Source organism: Accipiter gentilis, chromosome 1, assembly GCF_929443795.1.
Source record: "Accipiter gentilis chromosome 1, bAccGen1.1, whole genome shotgun sequence".
NCBI lineage: Eukaryota > Metazoa > Chordata > Aves > Accipitriformes > Accipitridae > Astur > Astur gentilis.
Genome location: NC_064880.1, coordinates 2,105,969 through 2,122,513, shown reverse-complemented (window position 1 = coordinate 2,122,513; position 16,545 = coordinate 2,105,969). Strand labels below are relative to the sequence as shown.

General features: G+C 39.7%; 1 protein-coding gene across 2 annotated transcripts in view; it reads left to right on the top strand.

Annotated features, from left to right (window-relative positions):
- The window catches only part of PLCH2 (phospholipase C eta 2), a 54,402-nt gene extending 38,217 nt beyond the window's left edge, over positions 1 to 16,185 (top strand). The window contains exons 20-24 of one of the 2 annotated variants that reach the window (XM_049811510.1): positions 250 to 396; positions 1,346 to 1,425; positions 8,432 to 9,491; positions 13,096 to 13,120; positions 13,229 to 16,185. In XM_049811510.1, the coding sequence (XP_049667467.1) occupies positions 250 to 396; positions 1,346 to 1,425; positions 8,432 to 9,491; positions 13,096 to 13,120; positions 13,229 to 14,834 (2,918 nt within the window). In that variant the 3' untranslated portion in view covers positions 14,835 to 16,185. Of the gene's footprint in view, positions 1 to 249; positions 397 to 1,345; positions 1,426 to 8,431; positions 9,492 to 13,095 lie in introns of both variants that reach the window. The other variant, XM_049811500.1, reaches the window with a different exon arrangement.
- Positions 16,186 to 16,545: the final 360 nt, after the last annotated feature.

The following is a 16,545-nucleotide window of genomic DNA, read 5'->3' as shown; positions in this document are numbered from 1 at the left end:
AAAGTCAGGTTGTCCAAACACCTGCTGAAAGCAGGGCCAAATTTAAGTAAGATCCAACTCTGTTTCTTGCAAATTCTTGTGTTATTGTGTCTCTACCTGAATAGGAGTACCGGGTTTTCCAAGAACAATGATCGAACTATTACGAATATGAGAATGACATTGCAGTTTAGGCATTCCTTATGTAGGCAGTCTTCTTTCTTCTTGCATCTTGTGAACAAAATATCTAAAAGCCGTTTCCTTCATTCCAAGGTTTTAACCCAATGTGGGAGGAAACGTTGGTGTTCACACTACACATGCCAGAGATCGCACTGATTAGGTTTCTTGTGTGGGATCATGATCCAATTGGTCGTGATTTTATTGGACAGAGAACAATAGCTTTCAGCAGTATGATGCCAGGTAAGACAGAAACGGTGAAATCCCAAAACAGTTGGCTAGGACTTCTTTTTCTGTGATAACTGAAGCTGCGAATGCTGGATTAATGTGTGTGCATGTGTCTGCTACAGAAATTTCTAGTTAGAACAAGACACTGGGAGTTTGGACCCTGAGTTCTCTATCTTGGTCCACAACTGACTTATATGATGATGAAGACTAAATCAATTAACTCTATGGGACTAGAGTTTAGAAAAAGGGTAAGATTGTTAAGCAGGATGGCTAAATATTGTGAGCTTGGAAGACTACCATACAGACTCTTTACTCCTGTTATCTCATACTGCTTTTTCCTCCATTTTCTTCACACCAGTTTTTGAAAGACACTAGAGTTTTGATTGGTCATATTACTGTCAGTAGTAGTTTAATATAGAACAGATAGTTACCTATTCTAATTATGGGATCCAGGTTATTAAGTGCGTTTTCTGTCAGTTTCCTGTTTCTGTTTTCAATTCAGTCGTCTTTCACATTAAAGCTTCTTCTGTGTATATTCTTCTTGCTTTCAAAGAAAAGAAAAAAGTTTGTAAAAAAGTAAAGAAAAAAGATTGAAAACAAACATCCAGTCTCAATAAAATGAACTTCGTTGAAACGTTTGCGGCATGAATAATGGACTGTAAGTCCCCAAGGGAGAATGTAATCAACTTTAAGTCACAAATTGACAGCAGCAATAATGCACACTGGAAAAAACAGGACATCGCTTTTTTAATAAAATAAAAGGGACAAGAAGAAATGGCAGTTAAGTTCGTAAGTGGTGTCACTCTTAGATAACTGAGTTTGGCTAGGTGATGCACAAGCCTGGATCCTTATTGCAGGGAGGAGCTGGGGGAAAAATGGTTAATTTCTTCTGCTGTTTACAAAAGGGAAGTGTCTTCCTATCATCTGTTTCAACTGCTTGTCAGCTTTGTTCACTCTCTTTCAGGTTACCGGCATGTGTACCTGGAAGGTATAGAAGAGGCATCCATCTTTGTTCATGTGGCTGTTAATGACATCTGTGGTAAGGTGAGTGCCTTCAGTGTAATATAGTACAGCTTGCATATGTAAATGAACTGACAGGATTTTGTATCACACTAGGGAAGCCCAGTGGGTGAAGGTCCAAGCTAACGTATTTGTTCAACTAGAGTAAACTTCATCTCTGTGACTGCCATGGTAGCCTGACATCTTTCTGAATATACATGGAGATAAAAGCATATCGTAGGGAAAGTTATAAAAAAGAGATTCTTGCAGTGCCTTTTTGAGGGAGCCATAGGGAAGGTTATTTCATTGCAGCATGCACACATTTATATAAATAAGTCTGCTTGTGTCCAGTACACTAAGTGCACCTTGCTGAACAAAAGGTTACACACCTGAACCACGAGTGTTTCTTGCCTGAAAAGCTTATTCTATAAGGGCTCTGTCTGCCTGATGCTTTCATGTTTTACATTTAATTAAATTCTTCAGGCTTATTTGCTTTGGGGTTTTTCTATAATAACACTTAAAATGCAGAGGAAAGATGATCCTTCTAATAGTTGTTGGACTTATTTTCACCGCTTTTCTGTTATTAGGAGTGTGTTTGCTTCACATGCAGGAAAAATACAACTCTCTGGGTGCTATATCTACATTCACATGAGTAACTCCAAGCTGAAAGTAAAGCCCTAAATTCAAACTTTTTCCTAGGCCAGCTGAAAATGAGATAGCTTCTTTCCTCACAGTGCACTGGATTTAGTTCCTTCTATGGTATTAATTTCAATGAAATTCAGGTAGCTAAGTATCTTGGCAGTGCCTTTAGAATCTCAAACCCAGTTAATATCCACTAGCAATGACCGGCTGAACTTTCTGTAGTAGCAAGCTGTAAAGTCAGCATCGTGACAGCAGGAGGCGGCATTGAATAGGCTGGGAATTCGTGAGTTCCTTTGCTTGTGGTGCGGTTCATTAGGAGGAATTAAAACACTTCTTAAAAAGGGAAACAGCTTTTTCAACTGCTAGATTTTAATCCAAACTCTTGTGGGATGAAACAGAGATAAATCCCAGGAAAGCTTCATTTTTTATTTATAGGAAGAAGGGCTATTTCTGGAAAGAATGTCACTTTAGACATTTTAGCTCAGACCCTGCTTTTTTTTTATTTGATGTCTAATGCAAAACCTTTAGGCAGGTATAGCTTCATCCTGACAGGGCTGAGTCGTGCCTGAAACTCCCTGTGATGGCATTATGAATCTGTGTAAATTTAGCTCCATTGAGCAAGAGACTTTAGAAGATTTAGGTGAAAGAGAGGTTGTTGGTGTTGGTCTGAGCAGGACAGACCAGATGAGCAGTGTTTAATTTTGGACTGTAGGACCTGTCACAGATAAAAGGCTAGCACCCAGGTCATGGTAAAATGGTCATTTAGTCCCAGGCTTCAGGGAAAAGTGATGGCAGGCTGAACATTTCAATGCTAAGATCTTTCTTGACTATATTTTTGGGTTCAAGGGAACTGTATAGGATGTAAGTCATGCCTGTTTCGACTGCGGGTAGTTTTGACTGTAAGATTACTGTCTCAATAACCTTACAGTCACTTGCTGGATGCACGCATTGGCACTGATTCAAACAGCTTTAAAGTTTGTCATGAACTTCTTTGGAGTTCCTGTGTCCAGATCTGTTGCTCATTCTTGAATAGTTCTATCAAACTCTCCATGATTGTACCACGAAAATCAGATAGCTCAGCCTCGGGCATGAGGCCAGTGGGAATTGAATTGATCTGATTAGTGGCTGTGTCCCTCACCTGTGTCCTTTAATGAAAGCAGGCATCTATTTGCTGTATGGATCCAGTAGAGATGATGACTGCCTTGGCTAGCCCTACTCATCCTTTTTGTAAATTCTTTTCTGTTGTGTTCTTAGTCAAAAGGATGGAGAATAGGCACATTCTCCTCCTCTCCCCAGTGTTGTGTGCATTCATGAAGCTCCAGTTGTTTGCTGCTTTCAGGTGGTGTTGTCTGCTCTCTCAGTAGTATTGTAAGGATAGCAAATATTTCAGTATCCTTCATTGGAAGTCAGTCTGTAGCTTAGTACCCACCGGCAAATGGGATATTTAAATGAAAGACAAACTGGGTCTGCCGGCCTTAATCACTGATTCGTTAACTTCATCAGTTTCCAAGTCACTGCTCTGGGTCGCAGTGTTTCATGAAAGAGACAATGTTCATAGTCTTTGTGAACGTTTTAAGAGTTTTCACCTCAAATCTCCTTTGGCAATCTTGCAACGCATTATGTCTCTTTTAATCCTTCCTTTACCTAGCCTTTCATGATTATTTGCTCTGATTGGCTTCTTCATGAGTAACTGGCTGGTGATAGTTACAATTTGCAGTAGGGCAACATGCCTATTTAAACTTGGCAGCTATTTTGAGGACATTAGATTATTTTCGATAAGTGTTTTAAACAACTAAAAGACCCTTGTGTATCATGGTGTCTCCTCCCTGTCCTTATCCACTAGCTTCCAATCTACTGCACTGATTTGGTTTTTTTGATTGCTTTATTCCTTTTTCATGTTCTGTGTCTATTAGACATCCCTTATTGTTTCTTATTATCCTTGCACTCTCTTTGGGTTTGCTGGTGCTAAGATGCTGGTGCTGTGCACTGACGTGATTAAAATACAAGGATTTGGAAGGAAAGCTTGTATGTTGGGGGCGGGGGGTGGTGTAATTTATAATTTTTAATAAAAACTACTGAAAATATGGAACAAATATTACAGAGTTCTTTCTGGTTTGGTGTCTCTGAATCATGTTCTGCTTTGATTTTTCAGTTAACAATGTTCTGTTAAAACTAAAATTATTTGTCTGTTTCCCCTCTCTTAATTATGGGCAGAAAAATCACCACAGTTATCAGCCTGGATTTACCCATCCTTTATTAATCCAGATATTCTAATGCAAGCACTAACCTTTTGGGGCTTTCTTCTAAATATAGATATTCTACCTGCTCAGTAGCTTGATATTACTAAAGCAGAGTCTTAGATTTATTTTTTTTTCAGCTTAACTTGTGTTTAACTGAAATCTCTTTTAGGTTGCACTATCTCCTGGAGACTCTTTTCTTTGTCTCTGTCACTTCTGTAGTCTATCCATGTATCGCAGAATTTCTTGTGGTTTTCTAGACGTGCATATCTCTGAGATCCTCCCTCACTGTTATTTTGCCTTTACTCTGTCTGTTTGTGATTTCAGTGGGCTTCTCTTTGTCAAAAAAGTCTACTTTTAGAAGCAGAGCATTTTTAGACGCCTTGAAGGTACCCCCTCCTGTCTCAGGGAGGTGTAGTGACCACCAACACACACCTGCATGCCTCTAACTAGTTGCTTCATTAGCATCAATGTTTCCTTATTTGCATTTTGAAGCTCTTCAACTCATGTAACATGAATTGCAACGTTTGACTTGGTCAGTTCTGTTTGGCCATTGATCAGCCAGAGAGCCCTCTATGTATGAAGCAGATCCAGGATGAAAGTCCTTCTATACCCTTCCCTTCTCTCTTCTTTGAGTCTCTACTGCCTTTTCTCCAGTGTACTATAATGCACTTGTTTCACATGGAAAAGAACATTAACAGTGAATTGCTCGCTAAATTGTGAGAAAGCCTCTTGTGCTGTTTTTCATGTTTGCTTTAAAGAATGAAATAGTCCTGTAAAATCTGGACTAGAAGCTGAAAGCACATGTTCTGGATCTACATCAAAATGGCTCTCTTTTTTTCTTTTTTTTAAACCTTTTTTCCCCCTGCATTAACCAAATTTGTCTTTGGGTTCTTGAATCACTCCATTGATTCAAGCAATAGTGGCTAGCTCAACAAAGATGCACCAAATAAGCTAGAATCATACCTTGGCCCCTGCACTGAGTATCACCCATTCCATCAGTGCTTTGCTTTTATTTTTGTTGGATATTATTTGTGTGTGTGTGTATGACAATTTTTTTCCTGGGTTTTGCAAATATTTATGTTGTCTGATTTTTATAGCAATAAATTCATGTACTTGCCAACTTGTATCCATCGGAGCAGAATGCTTTTTCCCTTCTCTCCTTAACAAATGCATAATCTCCTTTTGAAGCTTTCTAGTAAAAGTGAATCCACAATGATCCAAACAGACTGTTCGGTAGTCTGGCTCTCACAGAAAGTTTACTAATATTTAAATTACATTTTCTTTGCCTTGTATGGGAAAAAAATCAATCCCTACCTTCTTTATCTTATCCTGTATATACTTTTAAAGGCCATTTTAAGTCTCTTTTTAATCATCTCCTCCCCGCACTGGATCTTGGCATGTGGTAACTAAACTTCAGTCAATTATAAAAATAATATTTGGAATGCTTTCACTGGGCTTTGTGTCAGACAAATAAACCTTGATCCCATATAGCAGATTGTGCAGGACATTTGTGAATAGAAGCAGCTTCCTGTACAGCTTACTGTACAGTGCAGCTAATATCTATCCATGAAGTCCTACAAAGCAAAATTTGAAATGCATGAGCACGTACTTGAATATCTTGGGGTGAAAGATAGACCATTGTAATTTAAATGAGACATTTATGTGCCATTGTTTGGCACTGCAGAAATGTGTTCTCATGTGACATCACAGGGTAAAAACCGAATTGAACAGCAAGTGCCAACAAGCATGGATGCTGATCAAATTTTATCACGGGTTTCTTACAATGCATTTCAATCATAGGCTTATGGACTCTATTTTTATTAATTCTTTATGCTACAGCTACTAAAGAGGGTCTGATCTAACTGGGAAATAAAGGGAACAAAGGAGGAGAAGTAGATTAGGAGGGAAATGGTTCTTGCTCTGCTTTAAGTGATTTATGTGTACGAGACTCTATGTACAGAGCAAAACCAACATACTCTTTATCAGGCATCAGCTTATTGCTTTAAAAGTTGGCAAGTACACCTGGAATTTTACAGGAATGCTGAAACTCTCTGTTTCGAATGTAAATCAGTTGTATGAGGGTGGGAAATTTATGATGGTGAATATATATGTTTTATGCTTAAATAAGTACTGAAGTATATGAAGTACTGTATTATCACCCTGACTAACTTCACTTGTTTATAGTGTGTTTTTTCAGTGATGAAAACATACATGAGTGTCTTTGGATAAGTGTTGTATGGTAGGAATTTATCAAAATGTAATCACACAGGTAGAAAGTGAAATATTGGATAATCATTTGTCATGCATATAGTTCAACTGCTCTTCATGACAGTGCTCAATTCAATTGAAGCGTTGATCTCCTTTATACTGAAAAAATATGATACTCTTACATCCACTGTTTATTTCACAACAGTTCCTAAAGAACGTAAATCTCCATTTGAACATCCAATTTATTGTTATCTGTTTTAAGTCAAAAATATTCTTTGGCTTAAAAGGTCACTATCAGCTAAATTCTGTAACCACCTCATGTTGCATGAAAAGTAAAATTAAAATGATTTTAAAGCAACTTTTAAAAATTATCACCATTCCTATAGCTTGTTTTGTGTTTGTTTTTTGGGGGGTTGGGGTTTTTTTCAGTTTCTTCTTCTCATTTACTTGGACCATTCAGTTTTGTTCCAGAGCTGGAACCTCTGTTCCATGCCACAAATTTCTTCTCTAAGGTATGAGTGCTAACCACTATCTCTAGTTTAAGAAAGAGGAAAATATCTGATGTCCAGTTCTGCTCAAGTATGTTGTTCTGCACAAGGCAGATAATCCAGCTCTGTGTTTCCAATTTAATTGAAATCACCAGCAGTTCTAAATGGCCCAGTCCTAACGTGTTTCAAGTCTACAAAATCGCAGGTGATTTGTTTTATTGAAAAACATGCTTAAATTTTTTTTTTTAACTACTGCATTTTCCAGCTGGACTGAACTTGGGCAAGGCCCCAAAGTTAGTAATGACACTTCAAGATAACATAAGCTTGCAGCATTTGTTGCTTTATTTTTATTATAGTGTGATGCAGAAGCCTTGTTCGGGATTTCCTAGTAGAGCACAGTTTGCACAGAATGTGAATTCACAGTGCAGAAGCTAGTTGTACTAATTCCTCTGTGGCAATTCAGAAGAAGCATTTACACCACCTACTTTAAATACATACGCTTTGGGTGCCCAGATTAGAAAGCTGGTCTCTGTACTCTCCCTCTGTAATCAGTGGTGGTCCTTTCAGAGGTGGTTCAGAGCCAGAACCTATTTTAACTGTTCCATGTTGCCCTTGGAGAAGTACTGCTATTCTAGTTGATGACTTTGGGAATCTAGGAGACTTGCATCTTAACTTAAGTGGGGGCTGGGGGTTGATTTACATTTTGTATAATTATCTCATAAATGCTGGCATACATTCTATAAAGAAACTACTTAAGTTTGCAACAGATCTGCAAGTCTCCATTCATGCTTGGATTCCTGTGGTGAATTGATTTCTTATGTCTCCTCCAGGTTCTGCAGTATATCGATGTCATTAAACTGTTGGGACAGATGTGGGCACATTGTGTTGGAAAACTGACCCATACCTCACAGAGCTTTGTGTTTAAAAAAACAAAAACAAAAAAACAAAAATCCCAGAAAGCTGTATTGCTAAAAAGGAAGCACTCTGATTTTAGTCTTAAAGAGTCTGAAATGTGTGGCATTATGAATACCTCAGGCTTTTAACACACACTGAGAAACTCCTCAGCTTTCAGAATTAGATCCTTGTAGACTGAAATATTTTGGGTTTTTTAGTTTTTCTTTTCAATATCTACTGTTTGTTGTAAGTAGCTATGTGCTAGTAAGAAACTTATGACAAATACAGAGATAAGCCTTGTTGAAAAATTTTATCTAAAAACATAGTTGAGCAAAAAAAAATGTTAAATTTTGCAAAGCTGCTGTTACTGATTTTTTTTTTTTTTCTTTTCATTTTTAATCTCTGTCCTATTTCTGCTTTAGTTCTCATGCTGATGATAAGAATATGGCAGGAGACTCTGTATGTGTGTGCATATGTGAACTGATCATTTGTACATGAGTTCCTGTGCCCAAAGGAAGAGACTTGCATTTTCTATTAAGGAAATTTATTTATTTATGTATTTATTTTAAACTTTTCCAGGCCAAACAAGCTCTAGGTCTAAAAGGCCTGTTTCTCAGAAATCCAAAGCAGGCCTCTCTGGACAGTCATGCTGCTGGTCAGCTCCACCGCAAACATTCCTTTAGCAGCCACATCTTGAGACGGACAGCCAGTGCGCCCACCAAAAGCCAGAAGAAGAACAAGAAGGGCTTTCCTGAAATTGCTTTTGACACAAAAGACAACAGCTCTGAAGGGGCTGGTGAAGACCGTGAAGTGGAAGCTGCCTCACAGCCTCGCTTTGAGCAAGAGCCAGAAAGTGCTTCTTTGTCGCCAGCTCCCCGAGATGGTGCCGGTGGGGAGGTGCATGGCAAGGGGTTGAAAGGTAAGGCCCATAGTTCTCGTAAAGCCAAAAGCCAAAGTTGTGCTCGAGGGGGTGCTGCTTTCAGTGAACCCATACAGAGGTCTAACAGGGTCCGGCTTCAGGAGCACCAAAGCGAGAAGCAAAGTGTCTTTGCACGCTGTGCCATCAACAGCTCTGGTAGGATTGGAGTGGCCACCAATTGCATGAAATGCATGATTGGTTCCAAAGAAAGCCCAGATCTAGAATGCAAGTGGAGTGACCATCCTTCCAGGCCTATTGCTAAAGATACACTTCACCATGATCACTATAGCAGTATAACCGGAGAAGAGAGGTTAGAGCTAAAAAACTGGGGTGTTAAAGATCAGCCCAGGCAGCAATCAGATTTGCAGTCTTGCAGCAGCCCTGGAACTGCCGATGATCTAACGAGGAGCGCCCAGTCTTTTGTGACCCCAGGGAAGAAAAATGTTGACTCTAAATGTCACGGAATAAAGGCTCATTCCCGGCAGCGGTGGCAGTGCCAATCAGGGGGCAAGTATGGAAGCACTGTCAACTTGGTTGCAGCCAGCAATGGCTCTGTATCCTCCAACTCCAGCAGTCTAGAAAGCCTTGGAAGCCCAGAATTCCCCAAGCACTGGTCTGAAACTTCTCGAAGGCAAGTGGGCACCCTACAGAGGGAAATGAACGCCTTGTTCGTTCAAAAATTGGAGGAAATTCGAAGTAAATCCCCTATATTCTTTACTGGTAAGACCAGATTTTCTTCACCCTTCTCCACCTTAGATCACATCATTGTCTCAGCTTCTGCATAGCACCTTTACTTAGAAGCTCCTGTATGTTGTTTTGCTATCAAGAGCTCTTTTTCTTTATTTTTGGCAATGACAGAAAAAAAGTCGGCATAAATATTTTTATTTTATTTTTTTCCTAGACGTGTCTGGTTTAGATTAGTCCTTTCCATGCCTAGCTAACCATTTGCAGTAGTAAAACTGTCAATAGTCCATGAATGTTTGGATTGTTTGTTCAGGGTTTTTTTTTGTTTCCTTGTTGTTTTTTGTTTGTTTTTTTTTTAGTGAATGTGGTATGATACTAAGTAAATTTTAAGATCCAAACCAGAGCATTAAGTAGAGACTGAATATGGGAAACCCATATTAACAAACAGCATTTCCATTATCAGTATTTGTGTTTCATTGAGGGATGACCACATCAGAAATGATACCTAATGTGCACTCTGCTAACAAAAAAACCAGTTCCTTCCTCAAAGAACTTGCAAAATTACTGCCATCAGTTCAGGGATTACTGGATGGAATTCTCTGGTCTGGGTTATTCAGGAGATCACACTTTATGAACATAGCAGACCACTCTGGTCCTAACTGTATAAATCCCTAGTAATCAAACATTTATAGATCTGCTTAATGTAATGTATGTGATTTGACTGTGACCTGAGGGCACAGTTGCACAATATAAAGAAGCAATGTATGTGAGCTGATGTTACTTGACATTAGCCAAGCTAGGTGGACTGTTAGCATTTCCCAATTGCAAAGTCAACTGCGTCCATTTAAAAGAAGCCTGCTTAAGCTTCAGCGTTTTATGGTTGTTTCAAGCCAGGAAAATACGTGTGGTCACTGAGATCATGTGACTGTATCTTTACTCAGGAACTGTATGTTTGTAAGGATGGAAAATAGGAACAGAGGCAACCAAGGTATATATTTTAATAACGAGACTGGCTTTTTTTTTTAATCCTGATTTGGTAGGGAGGGGAGGGAAGGGAAGAGATTTTGACAAGATTTTCTCTGTTTCATAGAAATGTGAAGAGGAAGCAAAGAAATACAGCTTTTGTCTATGACTACAAGAGCTTCTCCTCAAATCTCTCCCCCCCTCCCTTAATTGTCCAAGGAATTTGGACATTGATGGTTACCTTTTCAGGAACAGTTAAGTGACTTTGGTGCTTCTTAAGAAGTAATTCCTTTTGTAGTAACAGATTCTGACTGCCCACCTATAGTGGGCTTCTTTGAAAACCTCATCCAGAAATTCAAAATATTCTGTTTGTTTGATCAATTTAACCTGGTTGAGTGTCTCCAATTTTTTCTTCATTTCTCTTTTTTTAACATATTTTTTCTAATATCTGCTTTGAGCTTTTAGGAAAATACCGGGACAATGGGAGGGGGAGGGGAGAAGCTTGCCAGTTCCCATGACTTGAAATTAATCCAAAGCAGCAGAACTTTCTCTATGCCCAAACTGTTGGCATTAGGCTTTTCATAAGCTCTGAGTAGTGTGACATATGAAACCATTTCCCATTACCAGTGCCAAGTCCCCCGCCAGCCCCCCAAGTCACTAAATAAATATTGTGATATGCTTGAAATTTGATTAAATCCATCTGACTTCTCAAGCATGGAATCAGTAAACCTTTAAAATGGTGAAATAGTCACTTGGACTGGGTGCTGATGATCCAGTGACAAACACTATGTTTGCACAAACAGCATGCTTTCCCCATCTGCCTGCTATTTTAGTGCCTTGGGCCAAGAAACCAAGGAAACCAGTAACGTTAGCCTAATATGGCTGCATTTCATAATTAACATTCTGTTGATGGGAAGTGCCACAAGGATGAGACTATAGTCTCTAGTTGTCCCCTTTATGGCAACAGCATTACAGTTTCAGCATTTTGCCTTGCAAGTGTGCCTTAATCTATGCTGATGGCCTAGCCTAGATAGGGAGAAGGAGAGCTCATTAGTCTGATGAGCTCTGGACTCCTCCTGATACTCCTTCAGACACTGAAAAGTCTGCTGTGTTGTGAACGGTGGATTTTGCTTATGGGCGCGTGTGCCTTCTTCCCTTTTAAGACTCCCAATGAATGCAATATAGGCCATTGAACAGCTGTCTCCATTGTTAAGCTTCTTGCCACTACGCTGGATTGGAAATGCTGGTGCTGAAAGGAAAGGCACGGTATTTCCTCGGCGTTCTTTGGTAATGCAGATGATTTTTTTTTTCCATAGCATTAGGAGAGGGCTTTGGAGAAGGGGAGGCCAGATTCCATTCTTCAGTCCAGTGGAGTGCATTTCTTGAACAATAGCAAAAACTGCTTTTTAGTCTTCTATGACAAAGTAATGGACATAATCTCCATCCATTTATGGATGCCAGTGAGTGCTCTGGTTGGTCGGAAATTCTTAGGATCCTACAAAAATGTGTGAATATTTCTGTCTGTTTCCCTTCCCTCCCTCAGCACTAATTTATCCTGTTATCTGCACCTGCCTTCCCTACATTAACTGGATTTTTCCTCTGTTCTGTCCTATTATTCTACATGCGCACTCTCTCTCTCTAGTTAAGAACTGAAAGGACAAGCAAGTCAAAGGTAACTGTTTACTGAGTGTCACTGATTCAAGCACCTTGTTGCCTGTAGTCCTGGTTTTTGTTTGTTTCCTGCCTTGTAATTACCTGCTCCTATATTCTTAAGGTTGTTGTCCGGCTCAGTGGTGCTTTGCTAGTTCTCAAATGCATGTTTGCATTGTGGTTTGCAGTTGTGGGAAATAGTCTTTTTGGCATGATGGCTTTGGCTCTTAGGGTACAGGTTATAAACATGGCAGATGGATGGAGCATTTTCTTCAGGTAATTGGTGGCTGTTGTGATTCTTTAGGATCGTACTGTCAGCCTGGTGTTCATGAACCACGCGTCTGTATAGTTTTTTGAAAAAGAAATTACAAACTTTTTTAGGAAAACAGAGTTAGTCTGTTCAATTTTTTTGTTTTGTTTTTAAAAGGCATATTGACTACATTCCATTGTATGCGTACAGATCATTCTATTTGTAATCTGCTCCAGGAGTCCTACGCTGCTTCTCTTCTGAGTAATGGATCATTGGGATCATAACTGTTGGCTGGGTAGTGATGTTCTGATTATTATATGTGGTCTGATTATGATCTGATACACTGACATGTTTGAGTGCTGGAAGGAAGGAGAAGAGCGATTCAAGTGATGCTGGATGGTGGAGGAAGAAAAGTTAGTTTATGAGAGAAGACACAAAGGACACAAGGAAATTGATGGATACAGTTGTTGTTTGAATAAGATAATCAGGAAAGTAGCACGGTGCTATTATGCATGGACTGAGATGTTTTGAAAGCAACAGGGCTTTTGGGCAGCTAAAACTGAATGAGCAGAAATTTTTGCCACCGTTAGCCAGCATTTGAAATCATAAGTTATTTTAAAAATCATGATTAATATATGCAATTACTACCTTAAAAACAAAACGATAAACATAAAGAATAAATGTTCAGCTAAACTGCAATTTGTAATAGCTAATTAACCCTGTATCTCTGTTTTTCTTGTTTCTTTTTTTTCCTATCTTTTCCTGTCTCCCAAGTAGATGTCTGCCATTTCTCAATACAGAGGTCAGTCACTTCTTTATGCAGCCTAGAAACTATCACCGAAGAGCCTGTTATTGCCAATGAAAACCAACATGCCAGCCTTTTCTTCCCTCTACCCATTACTCCTTACAGTGATTCTGAAGAAGGGTCTGTATCTGATCATTCCGCCGAAACTCGATCAGAAGTAAGCAGCACATCCAACCGGCCTCAAGAATCTCTACTCACTCAAGAACAAAGAACAAATCTGGCTGCAGAAGACCAAGTGCAGGTAGTCACCAGAGCAGCCGACACAAGTTTAGTAGTCCAAGAAGATGAGAGGACAAGCATAGCAGGATGTCTCGAGGAAGAAAATGGTTGGACACAGGCATGCGGTAAAGCTGAAGATCAGCTTGGATTGGCAGCGCATCCTCAAGAAGCCTGGCTGGTAGTGGCAGCTGGTAAGACTGCTGGCCAACCTGGTGAAAACTGCCAGAAGCAAAATGACCAACCAGGTCAGGTGCTAGCAGACATGAAAAGCACCATTGAATCCAAAGGGCAAAAACTTGGTGCAGCAGCTGTTCTACTCCAGAAAAACAATGCGATTAACAGCACACAGACAACTTTGCTTCCAGACACTTTCCAGAAAGCCCAGGGTCTACCTGTTCCTGTTTCTCAGACCAGCTCTTACATGTTAGTAAGAAGGTCGAAGAGTGAAGGACTGAAGATGTCAGACTCCTCAGCCTTAATAAAAATTCCAAGTAGCCTGTCTCCAGCAGCAGAAGTATACTTTGATGCCACTGTTAATGACCGGATCTGGAGCAAGCTAGATTGCAGCAATCATCGTGACAGCATGTCTTCCTCTTCCAGCATGTCCTCCAATGACACTGTGATAGATCTCTCTCTACCGAATCTAGCTCGCAAAAGCCTTCCAGATCTTGGCATCCGTCACGAAAGTTTTGAGCCCCTTGCCATAAGAAAGGGCATGCGCCCACGATCTGCTACAACATCTGGTAACGAGATGCCAATGGTGAGCAAGAGCAAATCCAATCCTAACCTGAGGTCTGGCCAGCTGCCAGCAGATGAATTGTGCCCCCGTCCCCTTGCCAGGAGCCCTCAGGATGTGTTCTCATCCATTCCTAGAAGGCATACCTGGAGCAGGCTGTACATGGAAAGTCTCAGACAGTCTTCTAACAAATCCAAAGCACACGATATGGTTGGGAATAACCAGGCAAAATCCAAGAGTCTTGGAGACCTTACCTCTGATGATATTGTGTGCACTTTTGAAAGCAAATACCGTAGCATCAGCAGGAGTTTTGTCACTCGATCAATGCGAGAGCAGCGCCGCTCTTCAGGCCTGAGATCCTCAGTCAAATCCCAGGATGAACTGACTGAGCAGCTGAAGAAGCTGACAGCCTTCCAGCAGGAAAATGACATCACTTCCCCTATCAGTCTCGATCCAACTGAATCTGAAGAGGAAGGGGAGAGCTTGGGACTCCTTCGCAGGTCTTCCTCTCGCAGTCAGAGCAGGGTGCGGTACATTGCCAACAGGGCTAAGCAAGCTCAGGAGAGACAGCGGCTGCAAAGCCTAGGCCAGCTCAGTGGGAGTCCCATCGAGGAACGAGGAAATCCAGAGGGAGCCTGCAGCGTTGCAAAAGCAGTTTGTATGGATATAGCTTCTCCTGCTGTGTTTACATCCCAGCCTAAGAACCAAACTGATTTTAATACTGACACAGAAGTCTTCTTTATGCTGAAACTGTAGTTCTGGGGAGCACTGAACAAGGCAATGTTTACATTCCTGTCCAAAAAAAGTAGTGACCCGAGAGGCACAAATATCCTCGTATGGCTTAGTGCTTCCTGGCCTTCTCTTGATTGTAAGGATACTTAATATCATGACTCCAAAAGAATAGATGAGTGTTAAATTTGTCAGCAGTTTGTGGAAATAGAACAATCAAGTGAAATGGGAGACTTACTATTTTCACAGTCCTGATGATCTGACCTCCTTTTTTTTTTTTTTAATTACACTTTTCCCAGCCTCAAATTTGGCCTCCTTTGTGTGTGACCACTTGTTGCATTTGCAGTTTGCTCTGTGCAAATCTCATGTTCTTTACTAACTTCAGTAATTGCTTCTTATAATGGGTAAACATCTATGTGATGTTAATGACTGCTAAGGTAAATTTTGCTCTTGCCGATTGTGGATCCATGAAAAGAGGCTGGATTTAAAATCATGGTCCCTGTTCTGTTTTATTTTTTTGGAAGAGCTTGAGGCCTCTGAGGGTACCTTCTCTGGGACTTAATAATGTAGTAAAGTCCATCTTCCATCATGGACCTGTTTATTTCAGTGAAAATCCATATTGTCTCACTCTTTGAAGGAGAGCTCTCACTATGTTCCAAAGCAATGCTTTTATAAACCAAGCTTGTTTATATATATAAATATATATATACATTTGTGTGTATGCAAATATATGTCTGCACACATATGTATACATGCACACACTTGAACTGTGACTGTTCCTTGTCTCAAAATATAATCTGTGGGAATGAGACAGGAGAGGGAAGGGAATTACTAGAAATAGACAGGAATATCTTCTGACTTTAATTCAGACATGGATAAAAAGCATGCTAGTCTTTTCTTGAACACAGCACCATCCCTTCTTTGGTATTTTAAGAATGCTGCTGTATATAGCACTTTTTGGATGAATTTTACTATTTCTGTATTGCACTGCCATGCAAAATTTTCAATGATCTGTTTTAAAAAAAGAGATATTTAATTTTTTTAGATGGACGTATTTAGAATTAAATACCAACGTAAACAGAATAATAATTTTTCCTCCCCGATTTTTTTTTACTTTTTAGTTTTAGGGATGTGATCCCTCCCCCACAATTATTATGTCATTTATTATAGATGTACATTTTATCAGTGATGGAGAAGAATGTTTACTGAGATGCATTTTAAAGAGAAACAGAGGTTTAATTTTATTTCAGGCTGCATAGAGTCTCTATTATTGAGAGGATATTTTGCTTTTGTTTGTAATGATTCTTCTGTGTATATTGCAAAATCTAAAAATTTGTTTGTAAGACTACCTTACACTACTAAAATAAACATATTTAACCTTCCAGCTGTTGACTCTTTAGCTGTAACATCACATTTTTTCTATGCTGTCTCGAAGTTTGTGGTATACAAATATGGTTAAGTCTATCTGCCTTGTTTTAAAAATTCCTTAGTGGATAACATTTAATTTTACTCTTTTTCAGAGTGGTAGCCATTTCAGATCCAGCTCAAATTTTCGCAGGTCCAGCAAAACGCATGCAAGTATTGGTAGAGACTGGCATTCCGTTGTTGTGTGATACAGAGCACATGGATTGTTTCAAACTGGTGTCTGTCTTTGGCAGCCAGTGATGGCTCTGTAGATGAAAATTCTAGGGGAACTCACGTAATTAGAAGCCAAACAGACATAATCCAAGGACCTAAT